General features: G+C 37.8%; 1 protein-coding gene across 1 annotated transcript in view; it reads left to right on the top strand.

The window, feature by feature from the left end:
* Positions 1–432: 432 nt before the first annotated feature.
* Positions 433–27,190, top strand: part of ST6GALNAC3 (ST6 N-acetylgalactosaminide alpha-2,6-sialyltransferase 3) — a 253,644-nt gene continuing 226,886 nt past the window's right edge. The window contains exon 1 of the mRNA XM_068965738.1: positions 433–791. Within this exon, the coding sequence (XP_068821839.1) occupies positions 433–791 (359 nt within the window). The remainder of the gene's footprint in view (positions 792–27,190) is intronic.

Here is a 27,190-nt window from a genome sequence, read left to right as displayed (position 1 = left end):
TCATCCTTATTAAAGAGAGCAAATCTTTCTGTGTTTCCTTATTTCATTTGAAATAACAGTTTTGAATGAAAAGACATCATATAAAGTGGGAAACAAATGACTGCTTTTTCACTGAATTTCAAAGCAACACAAGAAAGAGAAATGAAAATTATTTCTTAGCAATCCATATTCACTTTTTAAATGGAGGCATGCCCCAAGCTTGATATCCTGTGGAACTAGTGTTGGATTAGTATAAATATATTTCAGCGATATTCCCACACTCCACAACTATGCACAATATCTGGAATTTCTGTTTTCCCAGAAAAACTTGTTGGGATATGAGGAACTTTCTAATTTACACATTTCTCCCCCACTTGCCCTGTTTCTCTTTCTGTTTTTCAGCCTTTGCAACTGGACTGTAATCTTTGTGCCATCGTGTCAAACTCAGGTCAGATGGTCGGCCAGAAGGTGGGGAATGAGATAGATCAGTCATCCTGCATTTGGAGAATGAACAATGCACCCACCAAGGGCTATGAAGAGGATGTTGGCCGCATGACAATGATTCGTGTCGTATCCCATACCAGCGTTCCTCTTTTGCTGAAAAACCCTGATTATTTTTTCAAGGAAGCAAACGCTACTATTTATGTTATTTGGGGCCCTTTCCGCAATATGAGGAAAGATGGCAATGGCATTGTGTACAACATGTTGAAAAAGACTGTTGACATCTATCCCAATGCCCAAATTTATGTGACCACAGAGAAGCGCATGAGTTACTGTGATGGAGTGTTTAAGAAGGAAACTGGGAAAGACAGGTGAGTCCCCTGAGAAGTGGCCTTTTTGTCTTTCATGCTGTCTTTGCAGAATTCTTTTGCCAGCTATTAAATGAACAGTTATTTTTCAAACCGGTTGTTATATGTTTTTGACTATTATGATTACTTGATGAGCCAGCAGTGAGGCCCCATTTAGTCCACCTACACCAACTTCTCTCTCTTCATTTTGATTGGATTGAACGCCCCCCACCCCTCCACCGCAAAAACAAATAAACAAACAAACACCGACTGCTTCACCAAGATATCTTTTGGTTTGTTCTTATTTAGTTCAATTTGCTATTGATTAAACTGGATATAAGCTGAAAGAAGTCTACACATTTTTGTCTCAAAATAGAAATGTTAACTTTAGGACCTAAACTCCTTTGAAAGTTGTGGCAAAAATTTATTGAGACCACAAAACAGAACAGGCTATTGATTCTGTAATAAGGTTGCAGAGTTTCTTGCCTGCAAGTAGGCCCTGCACTTGTGAACTTGTGATCACCATAACTTAGCATTTAACATGTTAAGCAGAATATTATGTTGAAATTAAGCATTACTTAAAATCATTAACAGTGGGTTCTTGATGAGAAATGAGATATATATATATATAGATATATATAGATATACCATTCACTCAATTAGCTAAAAACCAATTTGCATATTTTTATTACATCTGGTTTTCTGCAGCATTCCGTAAACTACCTTTCCTGAGGTCTGCTTATCTTACTTCTCTCCTGCTCCTTACTTTTCCTGCTTCCTCCCTGCTCCCTCTTCCTTCTCCTCTTCTCCATATAACTTACTTTTTTCTTCTTCTTTAGAAAGGTAACCAGTATATGGCAGAGAAGCAGAGTTGTAAATCAGTCTATCTTTTATTTTAGTTCATATGTCTAGTACTGATAAAGAACTGCTGAAGGAAAAATGTTGAAACTGATTGCTAACATTTTGAATTACCACTGAATATTGCTTACTTGTGCAATCAGTTCAGTTCAGTTGCTCAGTCGTGTCCGATTCTTTGCGATTCCATGAATCACAGCACGCCAGGCCTCCTTGTCCATCACCAACTCCCGGAGTTCACTCAAACTCATGTCCATCGAGTCAGTGATGCCATCCAGCCATCTCATCCTCTATCATCCCCTTCTCCTCCTGTCCTCAATCCCTCCCAGCATCAGAATCTTTTCCAATGAGTCAACTCTTCGCATGAGGTGGCCAAACTATTGGAGATTCAGCTTTAGCATCAGTCCTTCCAAAGAACACCCAGGACTGATTGCCTTTAGAATGGACTGGTTGCAATATCATGGATAAATTGAGCATTGACTATAATTCCAATATTAACATTCTGATTTCCTCAAGCTGTATATCTTTTATCCTTTATTATTATCAAATTTAAACCTTTAACTGTATTATGTGTTTGAGAAAGGGAGTTTCTAACATCTCTGGATAGAGTTTTAATGCTGGTAATTATTTTAAAAATCTTATGTGGACCAACTCTCTTATTGGTAATGTGGGTCAAATTTAGTGTTTTCTACTTCCAAGCACCAAAAATACATAGCTCCTAATGAAATGCAAGATAAATAGCCGTTGATAGTAGCCCCTTCCACTTTAGAGTGAGAAGATTCCCAGTGTTTAAATTTGAATCAGTGTAGTGTAAGTGGTCCAAAGGGATAGGCAGTAGGGATAAAAGGAGGAGTTATGTGCTTCAAAGAAATATGGTCACCTGTATCATCATTCTGTATAAATATGATCATTCTCAAGTGGCTTCAGAAATTTCTGATTTTTCACTAGCCCAGAGCAATGCAGTTAATTAAGTATAGTTGGTTTTTCATTAGTAATAGTTTGCCCTTGGGGTATCACCTAGTCAAAACTATAGGCCCTTGAATAATTTAGGGGTATCAGAAAATAACTCAGCATGCTGTCTGTTCCCGTGTGTTTTGCTTGTATCATGTTGGTTTTGCTGTGAGCTTTCAGAGACAGCACTGTCACAGATCTGTGGACTGGGCAACAAGTGCTGGGAAAGAGTAGCTTTGGGAGGTTCATTTTCCTACTGTCTCTAAGGAGGAAAGCTGTTTATATAGTAGGAAAAAAACTCAGTTGTTAAAATTAATTTTGCAGGTATCATTCATTTCATAGAGTTACCAAAATAGAAGTATAAAAATCAAGCCAAAATGATTTTATGATACTTTGTAGCTGTTTTCTCCCCCAAATCTAATCCTGTGTTTCACTGAATACTGCAACCAGACCAAAGAAGACAACCAAGTAATAGAAATGAGCAGAATGGATAGTTTGGTAAAATCTATTTGAGTGACAAAAGGCTGACCAAAATGATCTCAAGTGCTGCTATCTCCACTGTGATTTTAATCTGTGTCCTAAATATAGCTGTGTTGATTTGATTGTTAAAGATTTCCCAAAAAAAAAAAAAAAAAGATTTCCCATGGTGACCTGATGTACATTGCCACATTTCAAACAGAGACATTTTTAAACTTTTTATGAAGGGAAATGTCACACTTATAGAGAGACTAATCCTGTAATGAACTCCTGTGTACCCACAGTTCAGATTGAATATTATTAAGTCATAGACAGTCTTGTTCCATCTATACCTCTATTTGCTTTCTCCTTTCCCAGGGTTTGTTTTGAAACGAATGGCAGGCATCATATTATTTTCATTCATAAATATTTCAGCATTTATCTCTAAAAGATAGACTCTTAAAAATAAACACTATGCCATTGCCCCACATAAAAATCAGTATACTCTCTTAATAACAATATATATTTAGTCTGCTTTCAAATTTCTCCAGTGATCTCATTAATATTTTTAACAGTTAATTGGCTCAGGATTAGTATTAAGGTCTATACATGTTCAAATAAGGATTAGCATTAGTCTATACATTATAAATAATTGATATATCTCATATTTCTCTTAATCTATGGCTTCTTTCGGAGAAGGCAATGGCACCCCACTCCAGTACTCTTGCCTGGAAAATCGCATGGATGGAGGAGCCTGGTAGGCTGCAGTCCATGGGGTCGCTAAGAGTCGGACACAACTGAGCGACTTCCCTTTCACTTTTTACCTTGATGCACTGGAGAAAGAAATGGCAACCCACTCCAGTGTTCTTGCCTGGAGAATCCCAGGGATGGGGGAGCCTGGTGGGCTTCCGTCTATGGGGTCACACAGAGTCGGACACTACTGAAGTGACTTAGCAGCAGCAGCAGCATGGCTTCCCTTCTCTCATTCTCTCCTTTTATTATTGAAAAAAATCTAGTCATTTGTCCACAACATGTATTTTGCTGACTGCACCCCTATATTACTTCTGCTTTGATACCTTTGTACAGTAAGTCCCCTACATATGAATGAGTTCCATTCCAAGAGTGAATTTGTAAGTCTAAATTTTGTTCGTTTAAGTCCAACAAAGTTAACCTAGGTAGCCAACTAACACCATTGGTTATATAGTACTATACTATAATAGGTTTATAATACTTTTCACAGAAATAATACATAAAAAACAAACACAAGAAATAAAGAAAATGGTTTTAGTCTTAGAGTACCTTATTGCAGTACAGTATTGCAGTACAACAGTTGGCACTTCTTAGCAGTGCCAGCCACATCACCGTTGCTTTCACCCTTGCTTCTGGACATCCCGGGCTTGAAATAAAGATACTGTACTGCAGTACTCTACACAGTACTGTACAACCACTTGTAGAGGATACACACACATATGACAGCGTATGCCAGACATGTGAATAGCTTACTTAATTGGACATTCAAACACATGTTCACATCTTTGAAAGGTTGCAACTTGAAGGTTTCTATGTAGGGGAGTTACTGATATTGAGGATTTATTGGATCTGGGTCTAATTTAAATTTTTTTTTTATATCAAGATTACTAGGTAATACTTCTATCAGAATGAAGATTGTTTTCTCTCTTTTTATGTTAGCAGTCATTTATGATCATTGGCCAGATCCAAAAATTCATTAGAATTATGGTGCAAAATGGTGATATTTCATATCTTTTTCAGTTATTAGCTGATATGCATTATAAACTTGCTGTCATTAACCATTTGGTTACTGTGAGATAGAAGATAGTACAAGTTCTTTCTCTTCGTGTATTAGTTTTAAGGCATTGACACCATCATCCTCCAAAAAAGGACCAGTAAATTTATTGTTTTCAGTATTTACATATCAACTTAGGTACTTAAACCTATTTGAAATACTTTAATTCATTAAAATTATGTTCTTATGCTTAAATCGTCCTATTTTGAGTGATAGGAACCTCTTTAAATTGGTTTTTGCATACTTTTGGCATGTCTTTAGTAGTCTTATAAAACAAAGTCTTGTAAATTATTTTTTATTTCCTAATATTATATGATGTTTAAGGCTTTTCTTGTATATATCCTGATGCATGCCATATCCAAATATTTTTCCCAAATAACTTGGGTCCTTTTATTGATAGTATTGAAGAGAACATAATCTTGGCTCTACAGGTACTCATAACTACTGGATTGGTCTTTGTTTCTTGGTCTTTCCATTAGACTGAACTAGTATATAAACAACATATGCTATATATACTGTTTAAAGATAAAATGATTATGAGTTTAAATTGAAACTTCCAATTCAAATTCAGGACTATCAGGTTTTTATTTTATCTCGTCTATCTTACATTTGTCTTCTTTCTGCCTTGCTGGCAATCACAGGTTCTAGAAACACCAATGTAAATACTCACCTGCTTTATCCCACAGTATACACACAACACTTAGAATTAAGAGTAACACTGCAATCAGAAATATGATTACTGTAAACATTTTAAGATTATTCTGCATCAAAGAAGATGTTTTAATGCAAGCATTTGTGTGAGTCTATGCTCACAAAGAGTGTATTGCTTATATCCTAACAAAAGTTTTAAAATTTTTCTCCGAAGTAAATAGAATGAAGTGAATACATCATTGCAGGTATGAAGGGGTGAGGAAAAAGGAATGTCCGTATAATTTGACTTTTGTGTAAACTGTTTGGTTGATTTGCCTGCACTTTCTGGAGGTAAGTGTTAATTTTCATCATCAGGTTTTTAGTGGTGACATTATGTCACCGTTATAGTGTATAATTCATAGAATTTAAAAAAAAATGTGTCCCTAGTCATTAACATGATTCATGATAGGAAAATGATTAAATGGAGTTCTTCAAAGACCTATTTGCCTCTCAACTTGTTTCTTCAAATTATCAAAATCCTTTAAAATAATATATAAGTCCTCTCCTCCATTTACAGTGGGCATCTTTCCATTTTTCTAGCTGTTTTAATTTTTATCTCAAGGAATTCGTTATTGAGAAAACATGAAGTAATAAAAGAAATACGTACCCTGTTAAATTTCTTAGAATGAATTTAGACCAACTCATACACATGTTGGAATACTTTTTCAAACCAAATGAAATTTAATTTGCTTTCTTATCAGTTACTGAATAAAATTATTTGGCTTGTCAATTAGAAAGGGTGACCTTGTGGGAAGGACTGAGAGAACAGAAAGAGAGGCTGCTTGCTCTTTCTCTGTTCATCTTCTGGGGCTCAGGTTTCTTTGGAATTCTAGGCCCTTTGGGTGGTGGTCATCGTTATATCTTCACTTACCAAATATTTTTTTTCTGTAAAACAAACACCTTCAACAAACCAGGAAACTGGAATTAAAGGCCTTGTAGTGAAAATAATCTGAAACAAATTGGATCTCTTTTCCCCCTTTGTATGATGGGTGTGCATACATAATAATAGCTCGCTGACATTTACACATTTGCATTAATACATCTTGAGACTGAAATACCCTAGAGGTGCTGCGGGGCTAACACTGGCTCCTGGTGCTACTTTCAGCATTTGAAGAATGGGATTATGCGCCTGGCCATGCACAGATGCAAAATGAATGTTAACTCTCCCGGAGAAGTGGCAGAGCCTGTGTGAGACATTCTGCTTACCTATGGACAGATAGGCAGTTGCAGCTTGCCTCCCACTTTAGAAATACATTAGCAAATGCAGACACATTATTGAATTAAATAATAATTGAGAAAGCTATAGTTTTTATTAAAACTGCAAAGCTAATTCAGGCCTGATAAAGGGGCCTGAGCTGCCCTAAATAGGTCTTCATTAAGTGGACACCAATGTGGCTCTGCCTTCAGGAATGGATGAAATAAATGAAAGCTAGCAGTAAATAGATCAGTGTTTCAAGATGTTACTGCTTTAGGTTCAAAGGATGTGAAGGGAAGGAGTTACTTTTAAAGCATTTAGAAAACAGGATATACAAAAGTCACTTTCAGAAGACACTGTCAAAGTGAGAAACGGATTGGTAAGTATCAGCCATGCATGGCTAGGCTTTGTCTGTGTGCTCCATCCATTCCCATTCAATCTTGCAGAGAGAAAAAGAAATCAGCAATGCGTTGTTTCTCACCGTCTGATATTGGAGATGGATTTGTCATCCGGTGTGGGTTTTAAGTGCAGCCCAGTGGGTTTTAAGTGCAGCTTCGCTGTTTTAGCTGTCGACTAAAAGGATGTACAACTTAAAAGTAGTGAGTTAAGTTTTATTTGGGGCAAAATGAGGACTGCAGCCAGGGAGACAGCACCTCAGATAGCTCTGAGAGACTGCTCCAAAGAGGCAATTGGGGACGGTCAATATATAAGGTTTTGGGGAAGGAGGAGTTCAATGCAGTCAAGTCTTTACTTACAAAAGGTTTTCTACTAGCCACGAGAAGCTAATGTCAGTAAGAAGGGATTTTTCTAGATATGAAAAATCTAGTGCTTTTCTAGATACGTAGAGATGCAAGGATTGGGATCATGAAATCAGTTTCTGAAAATATTTAACTACCTAAAGACCTGTTCCAACAGAATCCCTGGAGCAGAGCGCTTCACTTCACCCTAAATTCCCTAAAGGGGTGTTGAAGGTCAGCAGCTGTAGCAGCACAGGGTTCAGTCTCTACAGAGGCAGGTGGGAAATGCCCTTGTTGTGGTCATTCACTCACTAGCAAATGCTCTTGTCAAGAGCCAATTTATAGTTGGCATAGCTTTGACCATTTGAAAGTCTTTTGTGCTACTGTGTGATAGATTTTAGGGATTAAATTGGCTCACATCCCTTAGGTTTGCAAACCTTAGTAGTTCCTAGAGTGGAAAGAGGTTTCAAGCCTCTCCTTTGAGAATTTGGGAACTCCCTGAATGTCCCCCTTTGTTGGGACACAAAACAGGCAAACTGTCTCAACAAATGCAGTACAGCAAGGTGGGAGTGTTGGCAGAAACAAAACTCAGAAGCTGTGTTGGCCAGAGAGCCAGCCACAAGGCACAGACCCATGCTTAGTTGCCCAAAAAGGTACTGTTACTCTATCTGGACTCCAAAAACAAAGATGCCTAATTATTTCTAACTCAGGATAAATGGGTACTAACCTAGGAAAACCTGGCCCAAAAGAAAATAGGCAAAGTAGAAAAATTCTTGGATTGAGAAACAGACAGAATATTAAAAACAGTATTTTTCCTTTAAAGACAATCTTTGCAAATATAACATCTCAGCACTTTTTTCAGGAGCAACGTTGACACATCTCTGTTAACATGAATTAATGTTCTCACCCCAGCTGATGTATTTGGCAGAAGCAGTGAGTTCACACAGCAGTTATGGCAGACCCATAGGACTCCTGAGTCAAAAAGCATAATAAGGCATCCAGGGCTGTGTTTTCATGCTAACAGGCATTAGGAAACAGGAGACTTCCTTTTTCCCATTATTCATGATGGCATCTAGTGACCTACATTAAGCCTCCTCTATAATACACATGGACTGGAAATTAAAATTTCAATAAAAAGAGGGAAGAATCTATTGTATTAATGGGAAGATGGAAGGGATGTTTGTAATTTATCAAGATATCAGTACTGAACTGTTGCATGTTTAAAAATACACACATTTGGGCAAGGGTGCACGCAGGTACATACTAGATAAAACTATATTTGACATGACAGCTTAGTTTAGGATTAAAACAAGAGAAACATCTTTAATTCAGTGACCATATTTTTAAAAGGAAGTGTATCAGACTACTGGTAGTTGTAGAAATCAAGACTTGCAACCAGTCTACTTCGGAGACTGATCTCCTTCTGGGCCTTAGGATATGACTTGACTGAATAGCTCCATACATAGTGAGATTATGCTGTGTAGAAAGACATCCCAATAGACAATTATGCTGAACACTCCCTCAATATAAAGGCTTTTGAACACTACAAAGGGTGTGAAACTCAAAGACAAATAGGCCTTCAATCAGAAGATTCATTAGAGTATATCTACACTTTTACCTTTATAAAGGCTTTAAGGTTTTTGTTTGTCATTTTCTTTTCCTGTTTATTTATTCATTTAAAGCCATCGGACTTTTAAGTCATAAGATTTATCAGTTGTTTTACTTCCTACTAGAATTTGGATTTCTCCTCTCCTTTAAAAAAAAATCATCTCTCTTCAAGTTTAGATAAAACCAAAAAAATTAAGAAAGATTATATATTTGTCCATAAGACATATGAACCAGGGGCAATTTCTTTTTTCTTCAATTCTTATATGCCTGGACTCAAGACAGAGTTGGTTTCCTTGAAACTTTTCAGTCTATACCATGTCTATCTGTACTACTAGTTTTTTTAACTGTTTGGTACCATTTCAGAGTACCTTGCACAGTGTCTGAGATGTTTTAGAAGCTCTACAAATGTTTGTTGAATTGAATTTTTACTTCTCTGGAAACATGAGAGATTTTATTAGACGTGGTATTGTTGATGGACTTACCTTCTTAGCTTTTTGTTCTAAGAAACGAGTCTTCTTTGTACAGTACTTTTCTTCCTTTCCTTCTTCCTCCCTCCCTCCCTTCCTTGCTTTTTCTCACCTTCCCTCCCTCCCTCCCTCCCCTTCTTTCTGTTTAGTACAGTACTTTTCAAACTTGAGTGTGCTTTCAGTCACCTGCTGATTCAGGTGATTTGAAGTGGATCCTGAGAGTTTGCATTTTGAATAAGCTCCCACGCCAGGCCAGTGCTGTTAATCTCCAGATGATACTTTGAATTGTACTATTTGAGACTGCTTTGAATGAAGAGACAGGATATTTCACTGTTCCTTGAATCAGAGAAATGTATAATGGAAGACTAGCTATTTCTCAAATAACCTTGGTAACTTGCTTGCAATTGGATTCCAATTTTGTGACTATGACCTGTTCCCGGCCATTTAAACGTAGTGCCCTGAAGTCCTTAAGAATTCAATAAGGGTCTTATTTATCTGACCTTACTGTGTTTATTTGTCCATTTCTCTCATTAGACAACACAATTCATAAGAATAGGGATTTGCTTATCTCCATTTTATTTCCAGACCTAGCATTTTATTTTCAGACCTAGTACAGTGTTGGGTTACCATCGAATAGCATAGAAATGTGTTTTCACTCTAGTTCTTTCAGCTAAATAGCCCACAGATATTTCAGGATTCCTTGAAATGATCTCAGCCAATTACTCATGTTCTTTCTTGTACTGCTCTAGTTCAAGTCTTCTTTGCTTCTCACATGGGTGACCATGAATACAGCCTTGCCTTTATGTTTCTGTAGAAATTGCTCCTCTGTCTAAATTTTACTTCCTCCCATCACCATGCACATGAATGCATTCTTTATGACTAAATTAAATATTACCTCTTCCATGAAGCCTTTTGAAATACCTCTAATTAGAACTCATTTCCTACTCTGAAAGTCCATAGACTTTGGACTTTTTAAAAATAAAAGTCATCACTCTCTACCATGCATTATTGTCATTTATGTCTAATCTTCCAGGTAGTCCATACACTCTTTAAGGTAATATCAGCTCTTATATATTTGTTTCCCTACCACCTGATACTATGTTTGACTCTCCTAGGTATTTGGTAAATGTTTAATAGGTGAATGGATAAATGAGTGAGTAAAGAGTGAAAGAAATAGTACCAATAGTCTTTAAGTTTTCAAGTCCCTTTGCCACCTGTTGAAACACTTGTGAACTTCCAAACACTTTCCTTCAGTATATAGGGGTCACAGTAATACCAAGTGAGGCAAGTTATAGAATTGGCTTTTGATAGAAAAGTTTCCACAATTCTACTCAGACAGAACACCCCTTGCTCTGTCTTACCCAAAGGTTGGTAAGACTATTACCTTTTCCAGAAATTTTGTAGCTGGGCACTGGTTTTTTAATAAGTCAGTGACAGAGCCATTCTTCAAATACAGGTTTCCATTTTAGTTTCACTTCAGTGACAAAGCTGTTTCCAAGACTTCACTCACCGTTGTTAGCTGTCAGTTGCCCAATGAAAAAACCATTCCTAGGACCCAAGGTTGTACTCCTGGACCTTGGGCAGCAAACACAACAACCACCACAGAAGGCAGAAAAGAGAAAACCCTAGGAACGGAGAACTGATCACTGCCCAATTTATCTTCTAATTGTTTTCTAGATAACATTTTCTTCACTGACAACAAAGAAAGTGAATTGCCTTAGTGAAAATACTTTTAAATAACTTCAGGAAGAACATAAAAGAAAAAAAAAATAGTAGCAGTGTCTTTTAACCTGAGTCATAAATGGTTGATGAAATTATACATAGAGGAAAACTAATAAGTGCTTCGGCAGAATTCAGATCGTGTCACTCTTCTGCTTAGTCCCCTGTTTCTCTTACAGTAAAAGCACAAGTTTTTATAACGACTTATAATGCCTTCCAGGGTGATCTGACCTCTTGTTTCCTCTCTGACTTCTGTGAACCAAACACACTGGGCAAGCTCCCTCCTGCAGGCCTACATCTCAGCTCTTTGCTGGGTCATCTTTCTCTTCATATATTGCATAATCAACTCCATCAACTCCTTCAAGCTTTTGCTCCTGTCACCCACTCAGCGAGTCTACCATGATGCTATTTAAAATTGAAATTCCCACACCTCATAAGCAGTATTCCCAGTTCACTTTACTTTGTTTAACTTTTCCTTTCTTTCCCCAGTAGCATTGTTTACCTTCTAACATTTTATATACTTACGGATTTTATCATTTATTATTTTTGTCATTCTCCCCTACCAAGATGTAAGCTCCTTCAGAGCAGGAATCATTGTCTGTTTTTGTGACTTATATATCCCAGCACCTAGAATAGTGCATGGCATATAGTAGATACTTAATATTTGCTGAATGAATGAACAAGGGATGGAAAACCAATTAAGTCAATAAAGGATTCTGGCAAAGTTGCAAAACTTGTCTCATGGGGTCTGCCAAAGAAGCTTAATAACTTAGCTTGAAAGGAAGAAAATACATGTGTTCAGAAACCATACAGTTAAGGTACAGACTTTTAAATTAATTTTTTAAATTGCAGTATAGTTGATTTTGGAGAAGGAAATGGCAACCCGCTCCAGTACTCTTGCCTGGAGAATCCCATGGACAGAGGAGCCTGGCAGGCTACAATCCATGGGGTTGCAAAGAGTCGGACATGACTGAGTGACTAACACACACGTAGTTGATTTACGATGTTGTGTCAGTTTCTGCTATATAACAAAATGAATCAGTTATATATATATATCTCCACTCTTTTTCAGATTCTATTCCCATATAGGTCATAACAGAGTATTAAACAGAGTCTCCTGCGCTATACAGTAGAGAGTGTGTATAAGTCAATCCCAATCTTCTAATTTATTCCTCCGTCCTTTCCCCCTTAGTAACCGTAAGTTGTTTGCTATATCAAGGTACAGGTTTAAGGCAAATTCGTCTGCTTTTGTTCTACTAAAGGACACTAGGATGGCAACTCTCTTGTTTGAAGAGATCATCATGTTACTCAAGGAACCAGTTTGACTCATTTTTATTGTTTAGCATATAGACCAGTTATTTAAACAGAATAGACCAAATTAGCTAATTTTTTTGGTATCTACCAAAAATCTCTCACTGTTTTTTGGGCTTGTAAAGCAATAGCTCTCAAGCATGAGCCTACACCTGAATCTTCTGGAGGGTTAGTTAAGACACAAATTGCTAGTCCTACCTCGATTGTTTCTGAGTTGATGGTTCTTGGACAAGATTCTGGAGTTTGAAGTTCTGACAAGTTCCCAGATAATGCTGTCATTGGTGGCCCTGGGACCACACTTTGAGAGCCACTGGATAGAGAAAAATTCTGAAATGGAATCATATTAAATTGTTTTGAATACATTTGGTCCTATAATCTTTATTCTGTTGGCAGAGTGTTCTGTCAGCATCCAAAGTTGTTTTTATTATGATTATTTTTAATGGTGAGGAATATTTTAGCCTCCTGTGAAAATCCTACTGCAGCTCTGCCATTTTACTCTCCCTTTCCCACAATCTTGCTCCTCTGTAATCATGCCAGATGGTGCTACTCATTAGCTTATGAAGAAGTGATGCTTTATCATTCTAGACAGAGAGACAAATCATTCTGTTCTCTGATTCTGAGTCAAGAATCAACATCTGGGTGTATGTTCAACCTACTGTTTGCTTTACAATTTTGTTCATTAGGTATTTATTACCCTGACAGTATATGAGCTAGTCGTTATCCCTCTGTCATGTATTTTTCTCAAATTATATTCATTTAAAGTTCATATCAGTGCTCTTTGACAACAGCCATCATCATAGCATTATCTCTACTAACAGGTAATTTCTCTTTTGCCCAAATTATCTGGGTCAGGTGGTTATCTGGAGAGTATATCCATAAAATTAACATAGTGGATAGTATTCCATTCTCTGACTCAATATTCTAAAGGGATAAGTGGGGCAATTCCTATTGCTGATTTGTGGAAAACCATAAAACCTAAGGACAATAAGTTATATTATGACCAATGTCATCACCTTCTTTTTCATTCATTGTATGTTTTTCTTAGAAGAAACCAGCAGGAGGAGCCTATATGATTTAATGAGAAGAATAAAGGATGAGGAACTTCCCAGGTGGTGCTAGTAGTAAAGAATCCACCTGCCAATGCAGACATAGGATACGCAGGTTCAATCCCTGGGTCAGGAAGATCCCTTGGAGGAGGGCAGGGCAACCCACTTCAGTATTCCTGCCTGGAGAATCCCATGGACAGAGGAGCCTGGCAGGCTGTAGTCTGTAGGGTTTCAGAGTCAGACACGACTGCAGCAACTTAGCACACACCCATGCATAAAGGATGATATGGTTAGATAGCATCACTGACTTAAATGGGCAGGAATTTGAGCAAACTTCAGGAGACAGTGGAGACAGAGGAGCCTGGCGTGCTGCAGTCCATGGGCTCACAAAGAGTTGGACATGACTTAGTTAGTGCTTGAACAACAGTAAAGAAACAAAACTAGAAACATTTAGTGAGACTGGCAATGTGGATGGAGAAGCTTTTCTCATGTGATGCGAAGAACTAGTTAAAACTCCAGATATGGAAAAAAAAAATAACATACTTGTGCTATTCAATTACTGGAACAAAACCACATTTTTAAAAATTGGTAATTTTCTCTAAAAGGATAATTCAAGTTACTGCTAAATAATGCATGAAAAGTGAAAGTGAAAGTCGCTCAGTCGTGTCCTACTCTGGTCCATGGAATTCTCCAGGCCAGAATACTGAAGTGGGTAGATGTTCCCTTCTCCAGGGGATCTTTCCAACCTAGGGATCAAACCCAGGTCTCCCACATTGCAGGCGGATTCTTTACCAGCTGAGTCATGAGGGAAGCCCAAGAATACTGGAGTGGGTAGCCTATCCCTTCTCCAGGGGATCTTCCCTACCCAGGAATTGAACTGGGGTCTCCGGCATTGCAGGTGGATTCTTTACCAACGGGGCTACTAGGGAAGCCCAGGCACTATTACCATGTAACAGTCTCTTGATGTGAATAGGTCATTTTTTCTCTCCAAGAATGCTTCTCCACACAGTTGCAATATTGAACATGTCAAGTCTTCTTGAACTTTTGTTGATTCGGATATAGGAAAAAGATAAGGGGATATAGTTGAAGGCTTCTGGGAGAGGTTGTCAGTTTGTCTGAATTCATCTAGTTGAGAGTAGATCTTCGACTATTAGATCTTTATTAACTAAGAGGTTCCTACTACACAGCGTAGTTGTATCATTGTGGAGGTGCTGAAGCAGTGAAGGTAAATGAAAACAAAGCATGCTTGATTTTTCAAGGTGACATTTCCACGATGCTTTCGGCATTTCTGCTAATGTTATGCAGTCCTAATCTGTCAGTCCATAACAAGCACAGTTGGGTTTACTTAGTAGTTCATTAAATTTTCTTCCATCAATGGAGCAAATTTCACTTATTTTTCATGGTAACCATAATCAATTCATTCTTTATCGTCCACTTTGCCCATAATTCATAGTTTACCATCCCACCTTAATTAGGAGACAAGATCCTTCCAGAGAGTGAAGCATTGGCAAGTCTGTCACCTGGAAAGAATTACATAAAATATGTTAAAAACAGAAATGACTGCCTAACTGGTTCATCATATTCTCTTTAGCAGGTGGATTCTTAGTGGGTAGAGTGTATGTTTCTGGTGCTTTTACTTGCCAAGCACATTGTGGGTGTTCAATAAATATTAAATAATAAGAAGAATTTCCTAATTAAGATGAACATTTTCCTCTATTAAGCAGATGGTGCTCAATAGGAGTAGCCCATTATTTACAAGTATGACACAAGGTGCTGGCAATTGTCAGGAAAGGTGGCTCTCACCTCGTATGCTGATTAGATGTTAAAGCAAACTTTTGTGACAAACAGCTTGATCGATATTAGTTAATGTTTGTGATAAGAACTGTCAATAGGGATGGAATTTGTGTATGGGTCTGTAATTTGGCTGCTTTGATTATTACTATTGGCTTCAACAATAAAATGTTTCTTGCTGTTTGCTGCAAGGCAAGTCTTGGCAAATCAGGGTCGATCTGAATTTATCCTGTAGGCTGGCCAAATGATTAAAACCCTCATTATTGCCTGATTTCTAAAGAAATTTTTCTTAAGTCCTTGCAGTATCTCTGGGTTACTAACACTGGATGTGAACACCTCTGTGATATTTGCAATGCTTATATTAGTAGCTAAGACCTCAGTGGAACTAACGAGAGTTAATTAAGCATTCCCAAAATACACATCATTTTATGATTTTTCAGATCACCCCAATGAAAATAACAGTCTAATTTTGTCAAGTCATATAAATTACAGTGAGAGGGATGATGAGAGGAGGCAATTCTCAGTTCTTTGGAGGAGTTAATTTTGTTGTCAGCACAGCCACATTTCGAAAAATCACAAACCACAGGCAGAACTTTCTAGCAAAAGTGAGATTTAGTAATCACATACTGTTTCCGTTTCTAACTTCTGCCTTCTATATGGTGTCTATGCAAATGGGGACTTTCAAGGATGTAAAACTCACAGCTTCCTCTATTAGGAGCTCAGTGAGCAGCTGCCATGCTTTCTCATAAAGGATAGAAAACATCCTGTTTACTAACATACCCACCCACATACACTCACACCAAGCTCTGCTATTTAAGCAGAACTTTTATTTTGGTTTGAGATAGGCAGTTAGAGTAGAGCATTATTCAAGTCTCTTACAAATGTTTCATTCATTCTTGTAGCACATATTCCCTGGGTGTTAACTAGGTGCCAGACAGTGTCCTCCATGTGGGGGATCCTCTGGCATTTGAAATGTGTTCTCTAGTTTTACTGGGAACTCATCAGAGATTCTGACATGTGTTGGCACATTCTTTGCATCTGATCTCACCTCCTTATTTTTAATATTTATAAATCATGCTCATCAGGTTGTCAGTAGACAGGAAATGAAAGCAACTGAGAAAACTTGCCAAGATAGGACAAATCCCAGAGTGAACTAAAAATATGTTGACCACAAGGATGTGCAGCAAACCAACATGTGTTCTTGAAGCAGCAAAAATAAGCACTGTGCCCAAGTCCAGGCTTTACATTATTGTTGGAAAATTGGTGGCCTAGAGATTTTACCTATGCTATCTATAAGCCCTGTTAAGAAGACATGATCATGTTCTTTTCTAGAAGCCTGGAGTCTGCCCAAACATGAGCTTATAAATATGTTAAAGTAAGGCTTATGATAATATAAAAGATGAATCATCTTCCTATTTTGAAAAGCATATATTCTATAACTGAATAAATCTGGAGATCTCCAAGGATCTATATCATTTTTCACCTTTAGTTACTTTAGGTCTTGATTTACATGTTGCCTTATCAGAGAGCCCTTCTTAGACAACACCCTCCCTCTGATCCCCCACCACAACCTGCTTACCAAACTCTATTGTCCTTCATGTCACTCTTATGGTTTGTTCTTGTTTTCCCTATCCCCGCATCCAGACTGTAAGTAACATGAGAGTTTTGTTCTTGTTTGGTTATGGAGACATTATGGTTTTGTTCTTGTTTTCCCCATCCCCGCTTCTAGATTGTAAGTAACATGAAAGTAGGCCTGTGTTTTACCCAGTGCTATATCTCTGCCCCCTCACATAGCACTTGGCACACAGGTGATGCTCATTATGCAGTTATTGAGTGGATAAAGTGTCTGTTTGGAATCGTTAGCTCCTTCATTTAAGAAGTAACATCGGATAAGAACTCTTAGGGTCTGACTGTAACTTATAAATGTTTATCCCACTGTGTCCCAACATTTATGCAGTTTTACCCCTGTGGGCCTTATGCTTTGAAATATGTGATCTACAAAAAACACACAGTACAATAGTATTCCCTTCTCCATTTTTATAAATCTGAGACTAATAAAACTGCCATTAAAAATTCTGATGGCCAGAGGTGATATAGTTCCAGCTGGAAACTGAAAAAGTGGATGTGTCAATAAAACTTTGTGTTGGATAAATAAATGTCTCCTATTGACCTTTTGAAACTTTATACATAGTTTAAGAGTTTCTCTTGCCAATTTCATGTATCCTTATCCAGAGATTTCAGTAAGGAATCTCCAAAATGAGCCCAACACATACATCTCACAGGTGAGGAAATCTGAGACCAGGATAGGTTTAGTGACTTTCTCAAGGTTGCATCGCTTATTGTGTGAAGCTTTGACCACAGAGTCTTCTGAATCCTAAAAAAGTGTCATGTTTACCAGTTCACATATATATCCCATGGACCACCTGTTTCAGAATCTCCTGGAGGGTGCTAACAAAAGCATAGCCTGTTAGCCCTGTAGATTCATAATCTCCGGGAATAGAACTGGGGGCCCTGAATTTTAATCAGGTCCCCAGGTGTGTCTTATATATAGCAGTGTTTAAGAACCAGTAATCTATTATATGCCAGGATTCTTGATTCTCCTTCATTTGAACAGAAAAAAATAAACCATTCAAGTCTTATTTGCCAAACTCTATGGATACATATTTATTGAACACTTTAACCAACATCTTTTCTCAGAGAGGGATGCTGGGGCATGTTAGAATCTGTTTCTTTTAATCATCAAGTTAGATAATATGAGCTACAAGTTACTTTGAAATTTGGGGTTTAAATCTAACTAGTTCAATAATTTCCTCCACAACATGTAGAGTCCAAGGGAGTCACAAATAATTGAGACAGGCCCAGTGTAGTTAGGGGAGACATACATGGTTTCAGGGGCTACAGGGAAGCCCTGAAGAGTGTGATGTCTCCATGCTGCTGCTGCTGCTGCTGCTACTGCTAAGTTGCTTCAGTCGTGTCCAACTCTGTGCGACCCCATAGACAGCAGCCCACCAGGCTCCCCCATCCCTGGGATTCTAGAGGCCTCAAGTCCTATACCAGCTAAGGCTGAGGGGTTAGCAGACTTCATTTGTAAATCTCTTTGTAAACCGCTGGGTATCCCTCCAGGTCCCCCAGACAGTGTCAGTCTTCACAGAAAGAATAATGAGTGAGTTCTTAGAAGTAAGGGATAGAAGCAAAATCTCTATTAGGTTATTAATATTGTTTTTGTTATTGTTAGCTTCAGGACCCATGATTATTGCTGCCATAATCAACTGCCCAGTCACATTGCCCTTAGGCTTTGTTCTCATAAATGTCTCCCACTCTTCATCATCTCTGGGGATGTATCACACAGTTCACCAGCATTTTACTTCTTGACATACAACCCTGCGACTGAACAATTCAAAAAAATTTCTCAAAATGGCTCTGTGAGATGTTAATTTAATTCCCTGAAGGGTGAAAACTGTGTAAGACATTTTTTAGAGGTTAGGCTATTGAATATTTCATACCATGGAGACTGTCTGGGAGAGAGTTGGAGAATTAAGGCCACAAAAATGGAAGGAAACACACTTGAAGAAATCTTATAAACTAGAACTTCTTATAAGACTATTAATATATTACTTTTCTCCATCTTGAAATTTCCTCAGGCACGTATTGAATGAGCTGACTTCATAGTTGTAGTTTTGTTGTTTTTCTATGTTACTTTGCAATTCTCCCTGTGGCCATCATATTGATTTCAACACTGTGGTCATCATTATAGGAAAATGAAGGCATTAATAACTTGGTCTCCATGGACAGATTGTAATAGGAAATCTTATAAATAATTGCCCACTAATGGGAAAATTGAAAATATGCACTGTACTATAGTGGTCATAATGTAATCATTTAAATTATAATTATGTGACAATGAAAGAACTCATTATGCATTAGTTTATCTTTACATAATGTTAATAGCTAATGAAAGTGTGACAATTACATCTAATTAAGTTTAACAACATTTCCGCACTTCTTGTAAATGGACTACAGTTTGCTTAAAACAGTGTATATGGAGACATTAGTGAAACCAAGGTCCATCTCTATTATGAGCTTTGAAATGCAACCATCAGTTCAAGCAGAGACCATACCTTAATGCCATTTTGTTAAATGAACTGCAAATGTGAGCTCTTACTAAGGGTAGCTTTATAAAAAAAATTTCTTGGATTATGTGATTGATAATAGTTAAAATACCCACTAGCCCTTCCCCTCCTGCAAATGTGTGTATGTGTGTTTGACTCAGATCTGTGTTTTATCTCTAACGATAGACTAGCTTTACTAAATTTTCAAGCTAGAAGAGGTTTGCTGAAATGGGGGTAGTGTTGGTTCTTTGCTTTAGATTGTAGCACATGATTGTCCCCAACATCTAACCCGTGTGACTAAGGCCAAGAGTAACACTGTTTCCTACATGTAAAGTAAGGTTGGAATAATAATATCTGCCCTTTGTACTTTTGTTAGAATCAAACTAAGTAATATTTATAAATGTCATAGCTAGAGCCTGGCACATGGTAAACATTAATAAAGATTTGTTATTATTATGAGTTATTTTATATCCATGTTACAATATCGAGAGAATAATTCCAAGCTAGTATCACTTTTCCTCCAACATTTTTTTATATATAAAGTATAAGAAAGTCCTTACATGTATCATAATGAAAAGAGCATAATATGCATATGATATGCAATCCACATGTTCTCCAGAATGCAGTTTTAAGACACTTGAGCCCTGGAAGACGTCGGTCAGGTCACCAGTGTTTCTAGCTATTCGGGTTTCACTTTCAGAGTGATGGACCCTTGACCACTGTCTTTGGTCATTAGGAAGCAGAGGCTACTCAAGGCATTCTGGGTAGAAGTTGGTACATTGGTCAGTTGTTACTATACATCCAAGAAGCTGTAACACTGGTCTTTATTTTTCTTCTGATCCCTTGATATGTTAAGCACAAATGAAACATTCTCTCCCTGAGAGAACTCATTCAATTTCATAGTGTTGACCATCAGTATTATATGTTATCTCTACTCTGACATCACTTCTGAACATTGGTGTCTTAAATTATATGTTATGCAATTTCTAGGTGAAACTTAATATATCTAAAACTTGGCTTAACTTTCCAAACCAAGCTTTGACTTAATTACCAAGTCTACCATATATTATTTCATAGTACTGATTATATGCGCTATGCTCTGCTTAGTCACTCAGTTGTGTCCAACTCTGCAAACCCATGGACTGTAGCCTGCTAGGCTCCCCTGTCCATGGGGATTCTCCAGGCAAGAATACTGGAGTGAGTTGCCGTGCCCTCCTCCAGGGGATCTTCCTAACCCAGGGATCAAACCCAGGTCTTCCATGTTTCAGGCAGTTTCTTTACCATCCGAGCCACCAGGGAAGCCCACTGATTATATGCTTTACTTCTATTTCAAGGTTCCCATCATCTCGTGTTGAGACTACTAGAATTTTCTCCATCTGTTCTCTCCTTCCCATCGTTTGTCCTTGAATCCACATGTTATACATCTACCACGTTTGTCATCTTAAATCACTTCTACATTTCATTCACCTACTCACAAATTTTTGATGGTTCCTCATGCCAGTAGTATCTTTCATCTGGATCATTGTCCTAAGAGTTTTGCCCTGTCTTCTGTCCAAGTTTGTCACCAGCATCTTTACCAATATTCTCTAGCCCAACCAAATGAGTCTGCTCATTACCTGCATGCTCTGAGCTTTGTATCTTTGCTGATACTGTTTCCCCATCTGAAATGCCCTTCCTTCTGTATCCTTGTCATATAAATTTGTTCAGTCACAGCTTAAGAGACAACTCTTTCATGCAGCTGTTTTTAACAGCCCTGTTTGTCTCGCCCTCCTATGAATTTTCAGGCATTTATTTTTCCTGCCCTATATCTTACACTTTGTTCAGGTTGCTTTGACTTTTTCTTATCCTTTATGGATGATTCTGGCTGACCAACGTGATTGGCCAGATTGGAAGTCCCCCACCCCCACCCCAAGGCTGTCTTCCATCTCTCTGTGCAGAGTACTAGGTATATTGGATCCTCAACAAACATTTGTTGATGAGAATGTCAATTTTGTAAGCACTTGGGGACAGCACTCAAAAGCCTTTTTGCAACTACTGGAATTTGCCTGGAGCCAATTTCATTACTTAGAAGAAATGTTTTCTGAGCCTCCTTCTTATAGGAGTCTTGTGAAACCTCTTGGCAGAATTAAGCACAATCCCCTCTGCCCTGAATTCAAAAACCTTCTCCTTGGGGAAGTATCCATTTAGCTGAGAGTTTGTGAAAACGGACAGAAACACACAGATCAGCATCACAGTTCCGGTAACCCCTCTCCGCCTGAGGGCAGCTTTCTCAATCTCCCATCTTAGTGGGGCCCTTAACTTCATTTCTGAAAGAGCAGGGGCTGGATCATCTGTAGCTGAGGCCACTTAGCAAACCCCAGAAACAAAAGCAGGTGAATGCCGAGTATGCTTGCCTCAACTTTGTCACTAACTAACTGGGTAAACCTGGACAAGTCACTTCCCATAGTCTCTAGCCTCTATTTCCTTCATTCTAAAATGGATAAAGAGCTCAAACATTAAAATTTGATGACTTTTTAATGTTTAATCAGTAGCTAGATAGATCCAAATAAAATGAAATCACATTTTGGTTAAAAAAAAAAAAAGTAAAATTCAAGACAAAATCACCTGATTTTTTGTAGCTCTTCATTTCATAGTGGCAAATCTATCTCAACTTCTCTCTTCTGTGTCATTTTCTGCCTCTGTCCCTCTCTCTCTCTCTCTCTCTCTCTCTCTCTCTCTCTCTCTCTCTCTCTCTCTCTCTCTCACACACACACACACACACACACACACACACACACACCACTTCTCTACCAAGTCAGTTTTTTCTCAGGTATCTCTTGCACCCTAAGTTCTCTTCCATGTAGGAAAAGCTGGCAATTAAATAAGATATGGAAATGGGATAAGAAAGTGATTTCCTTTTAGCAGGTTTTATTTCATACACTGAAAAATCCCAGCTAAAGGAAGCTAAGTTGCCTTCATTAGTTTTTCTTTTTTCTCTTTTATAGTGCTGAGTGATTTTGTTTTGTTAGAAATATTGACTATAACTACAAGTCATTTTCTTTCATTTGTATCACCTAAAAACATTTTTATGGTTTAACAAAAAGCCAAAATGACTGGGTAGCTCACAAACTTGCACAGGTGGTCTTCGAAGGTGAAATGTGTGTGTATGTGGTGGGGGGTGGTTGGGCATCTTTAGTCTAATGATGCTTTTCTTCTTGTGGTGATGCCCTTCTGCCTTCCCCGCTTCTTTCTGCCTCTCATGCCCATCCTCTCCTCTGGGTACCTGCTCACTCTGTTCCCTCTGGATCTATCTCTCTATGTTCTTCCTCAGAGCTCTTGACTCTGCTACTCAGTGCTTTTTGGTGCCATGGTTTTATAAGACAAGCTGATCTGATCACTGTCTTTTTCCCTTCCCTTGAAAAATTTTTTCTGTCCTATGTATCATCCATATTTCTAGTAATACTTATCATTCTTGTAAGATTTTATTCTTGTTTTGATTTGAAGTTCAGTGAAGTTTTTCTTAACTCTATAAAAGAAAGATTTTATTCCTCCTCTATTCCAGGTTTTCTTTTCTGGTACATTTTGTACTCTGGAGATGCATTATGCCTTAAAGTCTGAGAAATGGCAGAGTAGGTGGTGGGCTTATGCATGATTTCTACTTTCTTCATTATAGTATTATATTATATATTTTCTGAAATTGTTTCATGGTACATGTATACAAATATTTATAGTTAGAAAGAAAAGCAATGAAGCAATTTTAATTTTGGCACGGAAAGATATCGTAATGAGTGCCTGGTTTGGGGTCTTGCTTCTAGTGTTCCATCAAATCTCCTTTTTTGTGTCTGTCATCACCACCAAGCGTGACTGCAATGGCTGGCTGAGCTGGAGATGGACAGCAGTCCCCAGGAATTGTGGAAGTGATCCAATGGTTAACAGATGCCTACAAAACTGTGAGTCATGGGTCACTTCCATTGAATTCCCCAAGGCTAGACTCTTGCTGCCAACTGTTCTTGAATGGAGGAAATGGAAAGAAATAGGACTGACTACCTTAAGAAATCCAGCACCCTTTGTTAAATATGACAATTATTTTTAAAAGCTGCTGATGATAACACATAGAGATGACACGTAGCAAGACATTCATTATAATAGTATCACACTGTGATTGCAGACGTTTTAAAAAAAGCTTTTATCTATTCATTCATTCATTCATTTATTTATGTTAGCTTTCTTATTGATTGCTGGGTGCTCATTTAAGCTGCATGACCAGTGCTACTGCTTGCTCACTTCTCACAGATAACAACCTCAGAAAGCAAACCAGGGCAGGCCCCCCAGGAACCAAGATGGTAGGGCTCTGGATAAAATCTGGGCTCCCAGATTTCCTTCCAACTGATGTGATCATTAACATGGGTTAGAACTTGTCTTAGGTGGGAAGAGTCATAGGCAGAGATTATTTTTGGCCAGAGAGCAAGCCCATTTTTACACGCCTGTAAAATTGCCACCTCTCATTGTGTACATGTGAACATAGACATGGTGTTTCATGACTATAAACTGGCATGGTCTAAGCACTTTGGTCTATCAGGCTGTTAACTAAACAGAAGCTTGTCCTAAGGAATCAGCTCACATAGTATGACAAGTAAGCATTTTATCTATTTATGCCACAAGATTTATTGAACATCTACTATGGGCTAAAAACCCTGCAATAATGAATAACATAGACTTTTTTTAAAGCACTTCTAGTGAGGGATGCAGACATTTTAACAAATGAATGCAAAGCAAGATTGTAAAAAGTATTTTAGAAGAGGTAGCTATTTACAGAACACAGTAGAGAGAAAAATTAAAACATAGTAAACTATTTTTTATCATCATGTGAACATATATGTCTTTGTATTGAATTAACTGCAATTGACAAATATATGTGTACAACTGCACACAAGGAGCTGTCACTGGAAGATGACTTTTTATTGCTATTTTATATTTTGGTTGGGCTTCCCTAGTGGCTCAGTTGGCAAAGAATCTGCCTGCAATGCCGGAGACCTGGATTCCATCACTGGATTGGGAAGATCCCCTGGAGAAGGGAGTGACCATTCCAGTATTCTTCCTTGAAGAATCCCATTGACAGAGGAGCCTGACGAGCTACAGTCCTTGGGGTTGCACAGAGTCAGATAAGACTGGGTGGCAACTAAGCACACAGGCATACGTGTTTTGTTAATTCACATTTAGTACTCTTATTTTCTCAGTATCTAGTTGTCTTTACTTATAAAGTAGAGTTAATAATTCATGTATTCAATGTGCAATAAGTATATAGATTAAGGATATTAAAAATATATATCAAAGAGTTGATTGAAAATATCAAGTCTCTGAATCTAAAAGCAATTTAAAAAATACATATATATATATATATACATACACACATAAGATAAAAGATAATGTAGCTGTTATTATTAGGCTATATATGGGAAAAATAAGTAATTAAATAAATATATACTTATTTATGGAAGACTAATTTATGAAAAGTATGACTGTAGCAAACAGTGAGAAAAATCTCGTATCTCCTTTTTCAGAAATAAGGGACATTCTTATTTAGTTGCTAGAGCAAAGGTTAAAGGAAGTCTTAGCAGCCTGACATTCCTGTGTTTGAATGAGACATCACAGATAATGATTGTCATGAATGCTGGGTAAATAATTGAATAAATCTAATGGTCAAATAACACTGCTCAGGGAAAGAATTACCAAGGCCTTGGTGCAATGCACTTCACATTTTTAGATTTATTCAGTTATTTGACCAAAGCTAAAAAGACTTAGGACTCCCCTTGTAGCTCAGTTGGTAAAGAATCTGCCTACAATGTAGGAGAAAAGTGAAAGTGAAGTCGCTCAGTCGTGTCCGACTCTTTGCGACCCCAGGGACTGTAGCCCACCAGGCTTCTCTGTCCATGGGATTTTCCAGGCAAGAGTACTGGAGTGGGTTGCCATTGCCTTCTCCAGGGGATCTTCCCGACCCAGGGACTGAACCCAGGTCTCCCACATTGTAAGCAGACGCTTTACCCTCTGAGCCACCAGGGAAGCCCTCGGTTCAATTCCTGGGTTGGGAAGATCCCCTGGAGAAGGAAATGGCAACTCACTCCAGTATTCTTGCCTGGAGAATCCCATGGATAGCCAGGCTCCTCTGTCCATGGGGTTGCAAGAGTCAGACACGACTTAGCGACTAAACCACCACCACCACCACCAAAAAAGACTTAACTATAAATCTCCTAAAATGAATTATTTTCCTTTCTGAAATAGTTTACATAAGATTATGGTTAACGTTTCAGTATAACTTTAAAATAATATTTGTTTTGTCATGTTTGTGGTTGTTTTGGCAAACTATTTTCCACTGATGATTAAATGTCAATGATTCAGAGAATATCAAATGATAACATACCTAGTATCTTATGCTTCACTCTTTTCTAAAATTCCTCAAATTGCAGTGAAAACCAAAATCACTTTCTTTGTTTTTAAAACTTCTTTGAATGAAATCTATAATCCAATCTCTTTTGCATTAAAACATTTGACTGAAAAAAAAGCTATAAATTTTCTGTGTGTCAATATATAATTTTCTAAATTCCCTTAAGCTCAGACTTTTAATAATCAAATGAGACAGAGTTTAAGCTAGATTAAAGGATAGATGACTGAGGATGGTAATAATTCCCCAAGGACCTGGAAGCCCATCAGAATATCACTTTTGAGAACTGTTGGCCATTAAGGCTATCGCGTTATAAATTTAAGCCTAAAGGGATGTGACTTTCTTTTAGAATTGAATTGATCAGTGTTACTATTGAGTGATCCTGAATCACAATATTTTCATTTAATGAGGAATCTCAGGAATCAGGGTCAACATTTCTGTTTTACTTGTTTGTAGTATTTCAGTCATTACTTAATAAATTAAATATTGGAACTAGGCTCTTAACCAAATGTACAGTGGATATTTTAATGTTAGGGCTTCATTTTTAAAATTTATTTAACAAATCCTTAGTTTTGTACTGGACACCGTGCCAATTATTTTTTCTCATATTATCTCATTTAATTCTTACAGTAGTTTCATGAGGAAAAATATACCTCTCCTTCCACACACACACCTGCATACCTGCACACACACACACACACACACACACACACACACACACACACAGATAAGGGAATGGAAACATTAGGACCTTACATAATAATCCAAATTTATTTTTGCCTAAAATGATTTATAACATATTTGAAGATTTTTTAATTTAAAAACTTGTCCCTATTTTGAAAATTAACCCAACTGTTAATTACAGCATTGCCAATTTTAGGAAATGAACCATTGCATATTCTAAGAAGTTTATCTCCAATCCTCAATCCAGGTGACATGATGGAAAGTGAACCCTTGCTGTGACCAGAGGTTTAGCATGGATGAGCTTTGCTATGCATTTGGCTGACCTAGTCTTACTATTGTCAACACAGGGTTCTAAAAATTCTTTTTACCAATAAAGTGAAGTGAAACTCGCTCAGTCGTGTCCAACTCTTTGCAACCCCATGGACTAAACAATCAATGGAATTCTCCAGGGCGGAATACTGGAGTGGGTAGCCTTTCCCTTCTCCAGGGGATCTTCCCAACCCAGGAATCGAACCCAGGTCTCTGTCCCCACATACAACAGAAAGTGAAATACACAAAACAAGGAAGACGCTTCCTAACCCT

This window comes from Capricornis sumatraensis, chromosome 2 (genome assembly GCF_032405125.1).
Source record: "Capricornis sumatraensis isolate serow.1 chromosome 2, serow.2, whole genome shotgun sequence".
Taxonomy (NCBI): Eukaryota; Metazoa; Chordata; class Mammalia; order Artiodactyla; family Bovidae; genus Capricornis; species Capricornis sumatraensis.
This window is presented reverse-complemented; position numbering and strand designations above follow the sequence as displayed.